Below are 16,409 nucleotides of genomic sequence, written 5' to 3'. Positions count from 1 at the left end.
ACTTTAAAACAGAGAAATTAACTATATAAAAAACATGATGACATACATTTGTTTGTGATGACATACATTTAGCTGTTGTCTACTATATGAAGCTCCATAGAACTTGAAATAAAATTAATGCAATGCAGGTCTCAATTTTATAGGAAAAAATTCCCATATATGTTAAATATACAATCATAGCATCAAAACAGTTCCAGTTATGGAACTACAGATTAGTAAATGGCTTAATATTTAAAATGAGCAGCAGTATATAATATAAAAATCAATCCCAGGCTCTTTTCCTGTGATTTCTACAGTGTATCCAGTTAATCAGAAAATGCAAGATTTTTACCCTATGATATTTATCATAACCAGATGTTATCCTGATGTTTCACTAAAAATTACCACAGAAAAGCATTTACCTATACCAGGAAATAGAACACTAACTTGTCCAGTCAACTAAGTTGTCAGCTACAGGGACTTTTGCAGTAGGGAATGGTTATGTTACTACATACTTTACTACATAACATTCCCATTTACATTACTACATAACCATTCCCTACCGCAAAAGTCCCTGTATGACATATGCATATGTATGGTGAAACTACCCAGTTAGTGTAATCTATTGATATCTCTGCATAAAGCCTTTTAAACAAATTAATGGACCAAATTAAAAATTTTAAACAGCTCATTGAATAAAGTAACCCATTAGCAAATAACTTACAGGTTTTATGGTCTGACAATCTAACACCAAAATTGGGCAGGTATGAAGGTTATGTTGTTGTTCTGTAAAAGGGCATTTGTGGAACTGTGGTAATTAAACAAATGAAAGACAATCATAGATTTTAAACGAGCATCGATGATATACCTTGAGTTCATAAGCAGGAGGACAGAATTTAGCATCACTGAACAAGCTAAACTGGATGAGATATCTGCACAACATTCCTACACAGGGCCTTTTCTTCCCAAACCACATTAGTCACTTATGCTTACTGTAAGCTTTCCAAAATAGAAACTAACAACATCCAGTCAGCTGGAGGACTGGAAAATGGCCAAATATTTTCATCTAATCTTTGAAATTACTTTTAGTTCAATTCCCCTGCAAATTGAGGAAGAATAGCTCTGAATTAGTTCAGTGAATAAAGAAAAATAGTTCCCTATTTCTCAATCTTTCCAAGTCTCAAACATATTTTGAAAAACTTGTGATTTAGAAGTATTAAAYAACAGGAGAAATATTTCACCCTTTATGACAACATTTCTTTCTTACCTTTCAGTGCATTTTTTCTGTTTCCTCTTCTCTTTTGAAACAGCACCTCCTGGTGGAGATTTAAGGAGAATATTTCATTAATTTTGGCTTCCAACTTCCATTTACCTCCCTTCCTCTATTGATATTTAGTAGCATTTCCCATGTTTTAATGCAATACCATGATGGGTAAGGAGTTTGATTCATTCATGTCACCTACTTGTCTCTCAACAAGGTTTCTACAYTGCTAATTCTACCACTACACAAGATACTACAGACCTTAGATCAGTCTCCAATTAATCTTATTTCTAGAGCCTCTGCCTTTTCCACTTTAGAGAAGAGAGGAGAGAAAAAAAAAAAGAGAATTCTTTGGAAACATTCACTCAATAAGAAGGCTGAATCCTAGTCCTAGAGGAATGAGAATCTGCATCACATGGAGGTAAGCCCTAAAGCATGATAGAAAGTATTTAGCTCCTTCTTGCTTCCATGCTGTGTGAACATGCTGAAGCCTCAAGGGCCACACAAATCATCCTTCCACTTCTTTTAAAGCGGAATATGCCCCAGAGAGGTTATCAGGAGATTGTCTCACAAGCTGTTTCAATCAAAGTATTTAAATTTATATTTTAAAATATTCCCATACTACTTTGTTGTCATGGTGGGGGGAAGAACAGCAACCAACCCAAACCACCCACATACCAACCCCACATTTCTCTTGGCACCATCCTGCTAAGATTTTCTGATTCAGGCATCCACATTTTAGTAGTTTTAAGTGTTTTTTTTTTTTTTAAATGGACAAAAATAGCACTTGAAAATACATGAGTTAAGATGACAAGTTCTCAATCCTGCTACAGACCATATGCTTATTTTCAATTTGACTGGGGGGGGGGGGGAGAAGATGAGGAAGACAACAGTACTTCACTGTCCCAGAAAGTGAGTGAAAGAGTACCTAGCTAATTTTAGAATTGGAAATAATTTTAAAATAAACTGAACCATGCTGCATTTGCTTCCAATGACAAATGCATTAAAATTAACTTGCCCATTTATATCTTCCTGCTTCATACTCCAAATTAGTACAGTGAATTCTTTAAAAGCACGTTCTAATTTTTTGAATACTCCGAACAGCAGTATTTCCACATAGTTCTCCCACACATTGAAATACAGATGCAGCCAAGATCAGTTTTAATTTATTTGCTTTCCACAACTTCACTTCTCCAGTTTATATGTGAATTTTACTTCAAGAGTTATGGTATACCATAAGTATAGTCTATCTGTTCTTACATAATTATGCATTTTGGAAAGATAGTACAGAAAATGCTTCTAATGTATACACACTGCAGTATTAAAATAGATCAACTTGGTTTCTAAACAAGCTTCCTGAAGATCTTGGATAGAGAACTTAAGCAGTCTTCAGTAACCTATGACTTAAAACTGAAGCACAGAAGATTGATACTATGGGTTTTCTTTTTTTCCTACTTATTCTAAAGTAAGTATTTGCATTTCTTCCTGGATGCCCTATTTTCACTGGTATACTTAAACATTTTAATAATTCAAATTACACTGATTTTTCTTTATAACCCCACACATCATGACTGCTCTACTATCACTGAAATGAAAATGCCATTAAATATTAAAGTTAAAATGCTAAATAGATGCTTTAGCAGTCACAAGAACAGCAACATTTAAGTAAATTATTATTATTTTTTTCAATCTCTCAGTGCGGTGGAGAAATGTGAAAGTCAGTAGTAAGCTTTAGAACATGACATGGGATAGAAACCACCACATGAAAACACAATTTGAACACAATTTCATTTGATATTAGGTGCTAACAGTATGTTAAGGAAGCAAACCAAAGGAAATTGAGTTGTGAAAGATTTCGCTCAACTATCACTTGTTAGAAAATTAACTTCCAATAAAAATAACACTATGAACTGGACAGCAAAACTCAAAATGTTAACTTGATAACGTATTAAAGCTACAAGCAATTAATGAATTCTTGCTGAGCATAGCAATGCTTTTAAATGAAGAAGAGGACTTAGGCTAGCCTTCCAGTCAACCACAGAATTAAAAGGAGATGCTACCTATAAAACAAATCTTTAGACTTCAATAATTTAAAAGATTAAATATTAGCAGATTAAAAAAGCCAGTTATCATGGCTAAAATAATACAGACAGGCAACTTCATCACTCATCATTCATACATCACTCTTCTCTACAAAGCTCTCACTGCATTCACGCTCTGGAGCATCTCCTCCACACATGCTCCCCTCTTCCCTCCTCCCTTGCCCCCCCTTGTCCTTTGCCTCACTGCTCCCTTATTCTGTCCTTCAGGCCTGCAATACTGTAACACTTTCTTGGAAGAGTAACATCTAGACCAGTTCGAAAAAGGCACATACTTTTGAGCATTTAGTATACTAGTCCCACCAGAAGACCACATTTCTAAGAACTGAAGTGTAATTTGTTAACTAATGACTGAATAAAAGATATCTAGGATGCATTGTGTATCCATAGCTCGGTCTATAGACAACGATTCAAATAATCCTCCTCTCCAACAGAGACATGATACATTCTCATTTAGATGATACATTTATTAAATTAGAATGAAAAAGTTAATGCATTCAGAGTGCAAGAAACACATTTGGACACTGGACCTCAATACAGAGAGAAACAATGTCTTCAGAATTATTATAGCAAAAAACATCCTCTGTATGGTATTACAGATCAACCAAATAAGCGATAACATTTGTAAGGGGAAAAAAAACATTCAGTACCATCAGCAGAGGCAAACAGCAGTAGAGAAGAAAGTAGCAAGGATCTAGCTAGACAAAAAGTGTTCCTATCTTTAGCAAGTTTAGGCTCTTGGCAGGATTCAAACTAGTACTCTAAAGCACTAACTTTTAGCAGATGCCAGTCTTATACAGCTGGCTTTGGCTTCAGGCTGCTTGAAGCTGTTGAGCAGAAGAGCAGTATCGGAGCATCATCCTGTTAGAATTTGTCAAAAGCTACAATCATAACGAGTGACAATGTTTGTTTTAAATCACAAAAAAAGACATTTGGTTCCAATGCCTTCATTTTACAGGCCCTCGAATAACTACTCTCTGCCTTTTTGCATCTCCCTCCAATTCAACCCTGACAATAAGCAGCTTGACTGAGAGGATATGTATGCTGAAAAGCTGAGTAGGCTCACGATCAGTGTTTTGTTCTTTTTAACAAGATAAAGTTGACATAAGAGTTTCAGCTGTAATGCTTAATTAAATCAAGACAAAAATCCCCAGAACACCACGTTAGTTTAATGTGCTGAAATCCATCTACTGGCCATACTGCTCCTACGTTTCCCATCTGCAACTCATACAACTACTGCTTTGCATAATATTTGCATAATATTTGCCTAAAACAAACAAACAAAACATTTAAGAACAAGAGCTACAGCTCCCTCGGAGGCCTGAAGTCCAGTTTATGAATGAACCTGGCTAACCCAACACTCTCCTTCCCCTCCTGAATGTTAGAACTGAAAGGTGTTTATTCTGTGCTTGAAATTCAGCTGTAATAGGATGCAGTACAATTTACCAGCCATTAAGTTCAACCATGATCTCTTGCTTTTATAAAAAGCTGTTATTACAGACCCCAACATTTTAATATAAAAATTTATATATGTACATTTTCCCTGAATTATTCCACCCCTAGGAATGCATGCTATCTGTGTAGAAGTTAGAGCAAGGGACTCTTCCTACAGATGGTATCTAAGCACTAAGTCTTTACCAAGATTTATCCTCTTGGGTGACATGCCACAAATCACTGTGCTATGACAATAAAGACCAAATGCCTCTATACCTATTCAATCACAAAATTTAACATGATTGTAGGGAAGGGGCAAGACCAGTTTCTTGATGAACACCTGGTTTGTCTTAGAAAATAAAGATGCGGTGACTCTACAAATAAAAGAGAGAAACTATATCTCATTATTGGAAAGCCAATAGGAGGATGTATAAAGACACTTTCAAAGGGAAGTTTAAGACAGTAGGGGATTCAAAACAACTTAAAATCATGCATTATGAAAAGACTGCTTTAGAAGATCAGAAACTGGATGATTTTTGATACTGTATTTTAAAAGTTTCAGTATCACTTTTAATCATAAAAAAATAAATATTCACTCTACCAATACTACTTAGAGGCTTCTTGAATGTAGCTGGGAAAACTGGCTTTTCAGCAGATGAGAAAAAAATATCTTAAGTGTGGGAAATGAAACAAAGAGTGGGGAAGAGGAGAATAAGGGTCTATTTTCCTTATTCCAAATCTGGCTTTAAAGTTCTCATGAATCACTCAAGAGCCTACATTTCAAATGTACATTCCAACTCTTGAAAATATGAAAGTCTATGGCTATTGTGGAAAGTATTTGAAGTCAAACATTAAAAAAGATAAAACAGCAACATTGCACATCACTGGTAAAATAAACTGGTGCATACTACTTAAAGTGCATTACTTCACCAYCTACAAAAACAAACATAGAATTTATCCAACAGGTGTAACGGGTGCCTACTTCATGATTCTGCAAGCTCCAAGATGAACTGATGTCTGAAAAAAATAATACTAACAATAAATATCAGCAACCTCTAATCTCTTCTGAGGATCAGACTAATTCAGATATGTTAAATCTCCTCCCAATTGAATTTATTTCCACCTGCATCAAATAACATTAATTACTGCAACCATAATCTAACAAGTCACTGGGCAACTTTAAATACCATTTGAAGATTCTGAAGCTACTTTTCATGATTATTTCATATCACATGAAAAACACTATTACAGTAACTTTTCCACCAATGTAAAATGATAATTTGGCTGAAACTTAGGTGTAAAGAAAGAAGTCTTGCAAACAGATCATAGGTTTCTGCTTTTTTAAATATAAGACAATGTCTCAAATAATTGTTTACCGTGTCATTAATTTTCCAGGTATAAAATCTTCCCATCTGCATTTATCCTTTGGAATAATGGGAATGCAGAAGTAGTACTAAGAGTGTAGTTAGCTGTAGGAGTACATTAGGGCTCAGTCCTGTCCTCGGCTACAGCAATACAGACTGTGCAAGTTATCTGTTAAGATTTTACAGATACATAACAATATTACATGACAGGATAAAGCCCTGAACACAAACCAGAAAATACATTGCTTTGGTGCCCAATGACTAGGTTGAATAGAAAACGCTCATTACAAATATGAACAGTGCAACCCAAGGAATTTAGCTTATTCAATTAAAAATTTTCATCAAGGACAGTTGACTATATCACAGCAATAATTAAACATCACAGGACAAGCAGAAGGGCCTTTTTTTTTTTAATTTCTGGCAGAAACAGGCTGCTTGATGAAACCAAAATACTTTAACAAATCAGTTATGCTAAAAAGGAAACCCTCCACGGAAAAAGTTTTTTCAATCTAACAAACAGTAGTATATCCTGTACTGCATAGAGTTACTTTGTAAGAACTTGTTTTTTGAAAAGGGGGAGAGAAAGGAAAAAAGCAGCATTACTCGCCACCCCAGTCAGAATATAGCCACACAGGCACAGCTGATAGTAAAGATGCTTCAATGCTGTTGTAGAACATACGCTAAACTGAAAACATATAGACTGAAAAAGAAAGTGAAAAAGATCCAAATGTCCAAGGAGAAAAGGGGATACAATCTTTCACACAGAATACGCTAACAGAAAACTGTTAGGAAATTCTTCCTCTAGCTAAATCCCTGGCTTGGCAAGTAAAAATAAAGGTGGCATCAAGGATGGGGACAATGCAGGAAGTGGGGATCTATGATTCTTCAGCCATCTGAAGCAAGGAGTTGATAGCTGCATCCTTGTTCCCCCTCTGAGCTTCTAGCACTGAGCGGATTACTTCCCTGTCCATGTTGGGAAACATGTCCTGGATAGATTTCAGGTCCTCTTCATTACAAAGGTGCTGAGGGTTCACTGCAGGAGGTGGTATTGCCACTGGTACCATGCTGGGATTACAGACTGTAGGCATCCCTGAAGACAAACAAACAGACAAAACCATGAAAGAAAATTAAAGACCTTGAAAAAATGAAGTGGCTCATGCCTCTCTCCGCCAGCCTGCCAACTTCAACAGACTTTCAAACACATACTCCAGAAAAGAGGCCACAAAATTTTTTCTCCAGACTGTTACAACCAGAAGACATTTTTTCTTGAATGGGTTCTCTGCCCAAGTTCTGATCTGTTCTACATGTACTATAGTACGGCAACAGGTACAGCTCACAATTAGATACAACCAGCATTAACCAGGTTTATGTTAATCACTAAACAAACACTAAGGGCACCATAGATGTATTTTTCTAAAACAAAAAACAAACAAAAAACCAACCCACACCTAGCACCCATTGTCCAGTTAAATGCACCTTAGTGTATTTATGCTGTGATGAACAAGATGCTTTTACACCAGCAGTATATACAACTGATACGTAGTAATTCAATGAATGCAATCTCCATTGCATTAAAAGCAAAGCACTGAGGTTATTGATCTGGATCAGTAACTGATCCGGAGACTGGATTGCTTCCCCATAAAGAGAATTTTAAGCAAATATTTTCCCCTGGCTTAAGTTCCATCTGGTTCACTGTGCAACTATACCACAATGTAGTGAGAGAGCAATTCCACTTACAACTAAAGGGGCACACATTGCTTTTCTCTGTTTCTCTGCCAGAGGACAAATTTCATCCGACATTTTTGATGGAATTTTTGTATTGCTATGTGAAATTAAAGCACTGTTAGTTTAAAAAAGTTTTAGAAAATGAGTTTTTCAAATTCCTAGAAAAAGGAATTACTAGACAAAAAGTCCCTTTTCATCACCTGACAAATTTTATCATTAACTCAGACTAGATCTATTGCTGAAAAACTACCATTTGTTTTTATAAAACTGAAGTCAGGTATAGTATACCTAGAGGCTGTCATTATCACTTCCAGAAATAGTCTATTTCTTTTCTTCTCTAAGCAGTTCCAGACTCTTCATCATCTTAGTCTTACATATTCACGTGTTACTTCTCCAGTTCTACTATGTTTTCTAAGGTAGGGCAATGAGAATCATCTGCATCCAAATGCAGAAACAACATTGCTTCATACAGCAGCATGATAAAGTTTTCATGTTTTTCTATTCTCTTTCAGACATTTTATTTGCCTCTTTGAACACTGTTCACCGGTATTTTCAGTAATTCAAAGACCTTTACGAGTTCTAATGGCCAATCAAGAAACCATCATCAAGTAGGTATTAGTTAAGATTTTTCTTCATACATTTGTGTTTCACCCCAACCTTAGTAGGTAATTTTACTTCCCGTTTACTTAGTATCATGAGATTCTTCTGCAACCTGCTGCAGTCAGAGAGACAGAACAGTTAAGAGTTTTCATTTTGACAAATTGCCTACTGGTCCCCCTTCTCTTGATTTCTTATTTGTAAATATGATGCACTCCATTAAAAGCCTCCCTCCATTAGGGGAAGGCTAATTGTTTATCTCTTCATCAGGTTTTTCAAAATAGCTATTAAATCACAACAGGACCTTTAGTTCTATCCTACAATATCCTAACACAAGAGTTCTCAGCAAATGACATTGCCAAAAACGCAACTGACAATGGTATATACATAGACCACATCATCCTCATCCACATACTCAGACTTCTACAATTTCTAAGGTATGAGTTTTCCCTACCAGTTAGGGAAAACTAGTTCTAATCTTTATAGGTTTTAATTAGCTTATGCAATAGGGCTTATTTACCTCAGAGCCATGCCTAAAAATTTTCAGTTTGCTACCCTCCACTCCTCTGTAAGTAAGACCAACTTAACTAAAAGGTCACACACTGCATTTGCTGCAAAAATCCAAAATATGAAACTGGAAGAAAGTGTTATCTAGCCTGAATTTTCTTGCTGATCATCTTAATTTGTTTTAAACCCTAACATTATGACCTGATGCTACTCCCCTCAAAAAACACCTTTCTTCCCATGCTGCCCTGTTATGGTCTTATGTTCCACCTTTTTAATATTCTTACCTATATATACCTTTCAAGTCCTCTAATTACCTAAATGATTCCAAAATTTCTGCTTCTTTAAAATAAATAGTTCTTACCTCTTTAAGCATTCGATCCTCAAAGGCTTTGCTGACCAACCTTACTACCCGTTTAGATATATCATTTAACACTCTCACATTTGGTCAGATCTTCCAGTTTTTGAAGAATTTCTTTTCCTTTTACTTCCATTACCTACTTTACTGTTTTACCACAGCAACTTTTTAGGATCCTCCAAGAGTGCTTTTTTATTTTATGTTTTTTATCTACATACATTTACTTTGAGCCTAACAATGTCTTTACACAGTTTTTAGTTCACCATTTTAGCTTTACTTCTGTGACCTTAATTACTTTTCCTTAAGTTAAATCAAGGATGAACCATTTGAATAATCATTATCAGACATCTTCAAAATAAGATACTTTTTGAACCAGGTTCTATGCATTACTCAGGACTAGATCAAAAGCTGCTTTTCTTACGAATTCTGACTAACTGCTCAAAAAGAATGTACTTCTGGTGGCTAGCACCTGCACCATAATATTAAGCAGACTTAGATCAGACAACTGACATTATTTTCAAGTGTGCATCTTTGCAACTTCATCTCTCTTAGCGTAATGACTAAAGTACTGCTTAGGTGATCCAAAGTATTGCCCCTATACTGTATCACTTCTATTCAGACTTACCTCCTAAAAGATAAGAAAGGTAATTTTAATACCTACCTTGTCTCTTCAATGTTTTCTATAACATCTCTAACATTATTTCATTAGAAATGTCTAACTTGTACCAATATTTTAGCATCTCAGTAATTAACTTCCATCTATCAGTTTTAAAGATGCTTACATTAAAATTCCCAGATCAGTTAACCCATCCTAACTTATATCTCAACTATCGTTGACAATGTACTGTAATCGAATACAATCTGACTGCTTTTGTGCATGTGGCTCAACTGTTATTTTACTTAACGCACTCTTTACTGTTTCTTTCCTCAGCTTGGACATCTGTCCTATCAGATATGCTAGAGGAGTCATCACTTTCAATTTTAAGCATCTCCATAATTGCCAGTTTTTAGGTTTTATTTTAAAAATTCCCCTTGTAATCTTTTTAAGTTTTATTGAAAGCAAAAAGGGAACTTAGATGCTGTAAGTAGTCTAATGTACAGGCTGCATCTATTCTAAAAGGTTTGTATTTAGAACTAGAGAAACAACTCCTAGCACCATTTTATTACACCCACACACTGAAACCCTGTCTCTACCCAGCCCTATACATTGCACCCCTCCCAAGGATATGTATAGTCTCTTCCCCAGCAGCCTAAACCTTGGCTCCAGAGCTTATACTATCTGAGCCACGGTCGCTGGGGTTCTGCCGACGCTACGAGGCTGTCTGAACACCTGGTAAATTATACCATGCATGTACCCAGGAGGCAAACCTGTATGCAGTCCTCACCAACACTGCAAATACAACACTCTGCCCAATAATCAGATCCAGCTGCATTTCAGATTGCCTCTTCTATAGCTTCAACAAGCCTCAGCAGCTTCCCCACAATTTCCACAAACAATCTCGCCATATGCAAGAGACAAACAAAGATGTGTGGCATCAGGAAATAAAGCGCATCACAGTACTCAAAAGAACAGAGTCATACAATGGTTGTTTTGCCTTTTACTCAAGCTTCCAACTTTTTTCAGCAGGTTATCAGTTTTCTAAGATTATCCAAATGAGTAGAATTTTGTAAATAATCAGCCTAAGTTATCCAGGAACTGTCCAAACAAAAAGCCAGTTAAAAAAACATTAATCCAAATGAAACATCCAACTCGCTTCAAGTGCCACAGCAGCCTACGGTAACAACTGGACAAGCTTGCTAACAAAGTTCAAGTGTCTTGCCAGTGTCAAAATCATGAAGGTCACACAACTTCTCACCGTTTCATCAGAACAAGTTAACTCTGAAGCCACAGATATCTGCAAAGGCAGTATTCAATAAATAATTTTGATTTAAATATTCTCAATTTCAGAGCCAAGACATTTCCTGGTAGTACTATTTTTGCTAATGATTTTCAAACTCTTTTCTCAGCTCTTACAGCTCAAGCATGACAATTTATACTGTCTACAACTACATTGTACACACACTTAAATAAAATTGAAGTCAGTATCACAGTGACATTTAATAAGTATTTCTATGATAAATGCTTATTTTTCATATAACTCCATATTCAGGCTACACAGGTTACCAATTTAAAGAATATCTTGTTTTGTTTTTCAAATTAAAAGCATCCATCATTTCTGATTTACAAAACAGTAAGGAAGACTTCTTGCATAAACTTAAAGAACTAAATACCATGATTTAGTGTGTATGCAATCATTACACAGAGCTATAATAAACTTTGAATTTATTAATGTTCAGTAAGAAGCTGTTTTACATATTAAGAAGCTCACTTCACTAAGAAGTGAAGACTGAAGGTAAAACACATAAGTATCCACTATAAATGGAATTGCACACACCTGTGTATTGTTCTCAGCTATTAGCTAAGTGTCATAAATCAGAAGAATGGAGCACTGTTTCCAATCCAGTGGAATAGCAATGGCAAACAGGCAGGCAGGAGCGGTGACATTCCAACACAAGAAATGAGTACATACAACAGCAAGTCAACTGACAGCACCTTGTGATTGCGACGAGCAGCAACGGAAGCATCAAAGAAGCATCAATGGGGTAATTTTTTCTAACTGCATGCAAGGCATTACACACTTTTTATTTTATTGTTCAGTCAAGTGCCCTATGTTTAATTTCTTATATCACTACCATTCTGCTCCTTGCATAGTGCAAAGGGATCCTTCAAGAATTAAATCCAGGAACCTTCTCAGCACAAATTCTTTCATTTGATGGAAGAAATCAGGATCACTTGTTTTAGAGATACACATTCAAATAGGTCTAAATGATATTTCCTTCATAAAAAAATTCAGTGCTAGAATATGGATGCTATCTTTTTTTTTTAAATGCTGCTTCTTTGCAAACTGCTAAGTAAAATGAAGTCTATGGACTCATGGGAAGGTTTACAATTCCACCGCTCTAATAAAATTGATGTTGTTCTTGCAATATATTTAGTTTCATTTATGGCATCTTTCTGAAATTCAGAGCACAAAGAAATGACTTTCTCTCAAAGTCTAATTCTAGAATTTTCTGAACATACTTGATTGAACATCAATACCATAAAGTTAGGGATGTCCAATACCTTCATACAACTCAAAATCAAAGGTGGCATAGTAAAGTAAGAAGGAAAATGGATTTCCTATAACATAATTTACCTTTGAAGTTCATTCAAAAGCACATGTCAGATGCTTAAGTTGACATGAATCTAAAAATAGATGTTATTACTGAAAGATACATACCAATGAAAACATTAACCTTTTAGAATAAAAAGGCTCAAAGAATTACAGAAGGCAGTTGACAGGTTGCCTTGCCAGAATGTCACTGTAGAACTGAGTTCTTCATTTCTGAGTTTACAAATAAATAAGTAAATAAAATTTTTAAAAGCCTGACACTACCTCCTTCTCCCCCAGTCCTGCAGTAACAGAACAGAACTGCAAGATTAAAGTTTATTTAATAGGAAACCAGTATGGTCACCTAGAATAGCCCACTGGCACAAAATGGTTCAAGAAAAATATTAGTACACATTTTATCCATCAACACCACTATCAATTACTTTAATCATAATAGATTGAAACTGGGCAGAAGCCTTTCAAGACTTACAACAGGGTAAAGAGCTTTAACAATTTTGAGAGACACATTAAATTGCCGTATTGTGACATCCAGGGTGCAGTACCTTGTGATGCAGTGTGCTGTAACATTTAAAAAAAAAAAAAAAAAGCTGTCTGCATGAGTTCATGCAAAAACTGGAGTCAATGAGGATGAGAGCAAGAAAACAGCTTGGAAACTTACCCAGAGCAAAGTACTCAAGCCCTAAAGACAAGTGAAAATGAAGGGGTGAGGGGAAAGGAATAAGACATGGGAAAGAGATATTAATCTATTTTTAAAAAGAAGTGAACCATTTAGTCTCCAAAAGTGAAAGCTGGGTAAATTTAGGTAGTTAGGTAAATACTAATCTATTTTATACCAGAAATTAAAGGCTGCTAGGATTCAGTCTCACATTTGCTGCAATACCCTGAACAAGTTTCCCAAAGTGTGCTGTTTTTACAGAAATGGCAATTAGAGGAAGTTTTTTCAATGTAAACAAACTACCAGGTGTTTGTAGCAAGGATTATATTTTATTGCTCATAAAGGAAAAACATACACCTATAGTATTCTGAACAAACACCAACACCCTCACAAGCGAACCCACCAAACAGCACAGAGACCTAAAGGGCTAATGTACATACACACTAAGTTAGCCTCAATGGAAAGTGATATTCTAGACTCTGACAGAGCCCTGCCACTTTTTTTTTTAACCCACTTTTAATGTGGGCATTTTTAAGTCAAGTAGAATGGATTTCCTATTCATCCCATGAACATTTAGTTGATCAATATATAGCTTGCTTCACACTAAACTACCTTTGCTTAGCTCACTGCCTTTGCTATACTACTAAACATCAACTTGGATAGTAAGCAACCAGTATACCACAACATGTTCTACAGCACTACATTCACTAACGTTTAGAAACAGCTGCAAGAGAGTGTAGAAAAAGTCGACTTTTAGAAGAACAGCAAGACTGACACAGAAGTTTAAATTTTTCCAAACTTCCAATATATAACTCCAATGTCAACTATAGTTTGTATCAACTAGCACCCTTTTTTCCAAGTTTTTAATTTTGAAAACTTTCAAAATAAATTAATGCAGTGCAAGGATATTCTATTGTCATTTCCGCTTTCATCGGTTTTGCAACATCTACCAACAAATGGGGGGGGGGGGGAAGTTACTCAACTTATGCTGACATCTGAAGTCTCATCTGCTTCCTACAGTGACTGTTTGCCTCTCTGTACAATAGACAGGTGAGAGCAAAGAGGTTGCTTTAATTTTAATTAGAAGGTTAATTATGATGTATATGGAGTTTTGAATAGAAACTTTGTGTTACTCAGGGTTGGAAAAAAAAACACAGCTTGGCCTTCATGGCACAACTAAATTTGACTAAACGCCATTTCACATTAAAGCTGAATTATTTTGCACAGTTCTCACAAATAACTATTAAATTGTTCTGCATAAACATTTCAGCCCTTCCACTGTATTTCCACCACAGATAAAGCTTAGACTCTCTCCATATTGCCTAAACAGCAGAATTTCCTCTATTTCAGATGTAACAAATTTAGTGCCACACTTTTTTGAAGGAAAGACATAAAACTCGCTTATTCGCTACAGTCTGTTAACTAGACAGGTAAAAAGTCTGAACTGAGAAGATGGGAGAGGGTAACTATATCCCTATGGAACAAACTGACATCCTGCTACTGCCATCCTTGAAGTGGACAGGGATTCTTCTTTCTGAGGCTGACTAAGGTTCTAAGGTTTATTGACAGAGTTTTCCCAGAAGATAAAAATCAACTTAACTAGCCAGTGAAGGTCATTAGTTTGCATGGCTACAAACGTCTTCCATGAAAGAGTTTATGGAATCTAGAAGTAGGATCTAGATCAGCAAATTAAAAAAAGTAATAATAAAAAAATCACAACACTTTGTATCTTCCAAGATGCACCGTCAGTTCCTTTTATCATTTGAAATGACTTTTGTTAAGCTATATAACTAAGTTCATGGTACAGTAAAAACATTCTGAAGCCAAGTCACTTGCAAAAGGCTAACTTAACCCACTTTCTGATTATTATGAGTGGGTAATCATTTAGGTAATAAGCAAAAGTTTTAGAACTTATAGTGCTTTAAGAGATTTTGATGGTGCTTACAGAAATTCTGAAAGACCAAACACAAAGCACAGAGTAATATTCAAAAGATTTATTAARAATACAGAAAAGTTTTTAAATAGGCCAAAGAGGGTCTGTAATAAATAATTTTGACATTTATGAAGTCCAGGGAGTGCATTCAAGCTTTCTCAGAACAAAAGAACAGTTCAAAGGGAGTGGTAGGACATCGCAATGTTTTCAATATACAAGTAGTAGAAGCAGGAAGAATTTTTCATATAGAAGAACATCATAGTAATTAAAATAAACATGCTGTATCTTTGTAGAAGGGTGATACTCCTACATACACACCAATAAAATTGTTACAAAATTTATCATATAAAAATTGTGTTTATGTCAGTCATTACTGTTATATGTGCTAAATATTAGTTGTTTCTCTACTTGTCCAAGTAGATTTCATAAGTATTCCCGAAAATATTCAAGATCAATAAAAATCTTGGAGAATACCAAGATCTGAACATCAAGATACAGCACTATGTACCTGTTTTACAACTCTGAAGGTCTAGTTTCAGTTATATCTGAAACTAGCCTCTATTTCATTTTTACTGTTCCTGGTCTGACTGACACAGTAATTTTGCAATATGAATACTGTCATTTTGATAGGTCTGTTCAAGAAATTCTACAGCACCTTCTGTTACATTTCAATAGGTGCACACCAGCTATTTTTTCCCCTTTAACCACACATATGATATTATGTTTCAAGTTCACTAAGTGCTTCAGCCTATAGGGATGTGATGAACCCACAAGTAGAAAGATACAGCATCTAATGGGAACACAGAAGAGCTACACAGAAGTCTGGCTTACAATAATGGCATCACACTTCAGGATATACACACTAGTTAAGACTAGTCCATTGGCACAACAAGCAAGACTAATTCTGAGAATTAAGCTCTAGAGATAAAAGCACTTTAAAGGAAGCATACTGCATGTTTTCACCGAGGAATAAAGTAGGTAATCAAACTTTTCCATGCTTTGCTTTAACTTAACTCTGTAACAACAGAGCAGTAGGTACCATTCCTTAAGTTACTTACCCAGCCTTTTACACATTTCTGTTGCGAAGGTTTGTTTCTACAAGGAATTTAAATCCAATCAGGAATTAAATTTAAGAATCTGTTTTGTGTCAGCTCTTAGCATTGTAACATACACTCATAAGCAAAAAAAACTCAACACGTTGATTATAACCTTATTTTCCCTAAAAAGTACATATATTGCTGAATGTGCATATATACAACAAAATGGAGCTTAAGAGCTGTAAATAAAA

General features: G+C 35.5%; 1 protein-coding gene and 1 long non-coding RNA gene across 9 annotated transcripts in view; both read right to left on the bottom strand.

The window, feature by feature from the left end:
• Nucleotides 1-3,781: 3,781 nt before the first annotated feature.
• Nucleotides 3,782-16,409, bottom strand: part of TOLLIP (toll interacting protein) — a 30,311-nt gene continuing 17,683 nt past the window's right edge. For 7 of the 8 annotated variants that reach the window (XM_026065338.1, XM_026065330.1, XM_026065374.1 and 4 more), the window contains one exon: nt 6,710-7,227. In XM_026065338.1, coding sequence (XP_025921123.1) covers nt 7,013-7,227 — 215 coding nt within the window. In that variant the 3' untranslated portion in view covers nt 6,710-7,012. Of the gene's footprint in view, nt 7,228-16,409 lie in introns of all 8 variants that reach the window. The other variant, XM_026065318.1, reaches the window with a different exon arrangement.
• LOC112965893 lies at nt 10,905-14,128 on the bottom strand. The gene is made up of 2 exons (XR_003253426.1): nt 11,757-14,128; nt 10,905-11,216 (listed from the first exon to the last, which is right to left on the bottom strand). It is a non-coding gene; the product is annotated as an uncharacterized LOC112965893 (long non-coding RNA).

This window comes from Apteryx rowi, unplaced genomic scaffold (genome assembly GCF_003343035.1).
Source record: "Apteryx rowi isolate R43461 unplaced genomic scaffold, aptRow1 scaffold_1024, whole genome shotgun sequence".
NCBI classification, from domain to species: Eukaryota; Metazoa; Chordata; class Aves; order Apterygiformes; family Apterygidae; genus Apteryx; species Apteryx rowi.
Note: the sequence above shows the minus strand (reverse complement) of the source record. Positions and strands in the feature narration are given on the sequence as shown.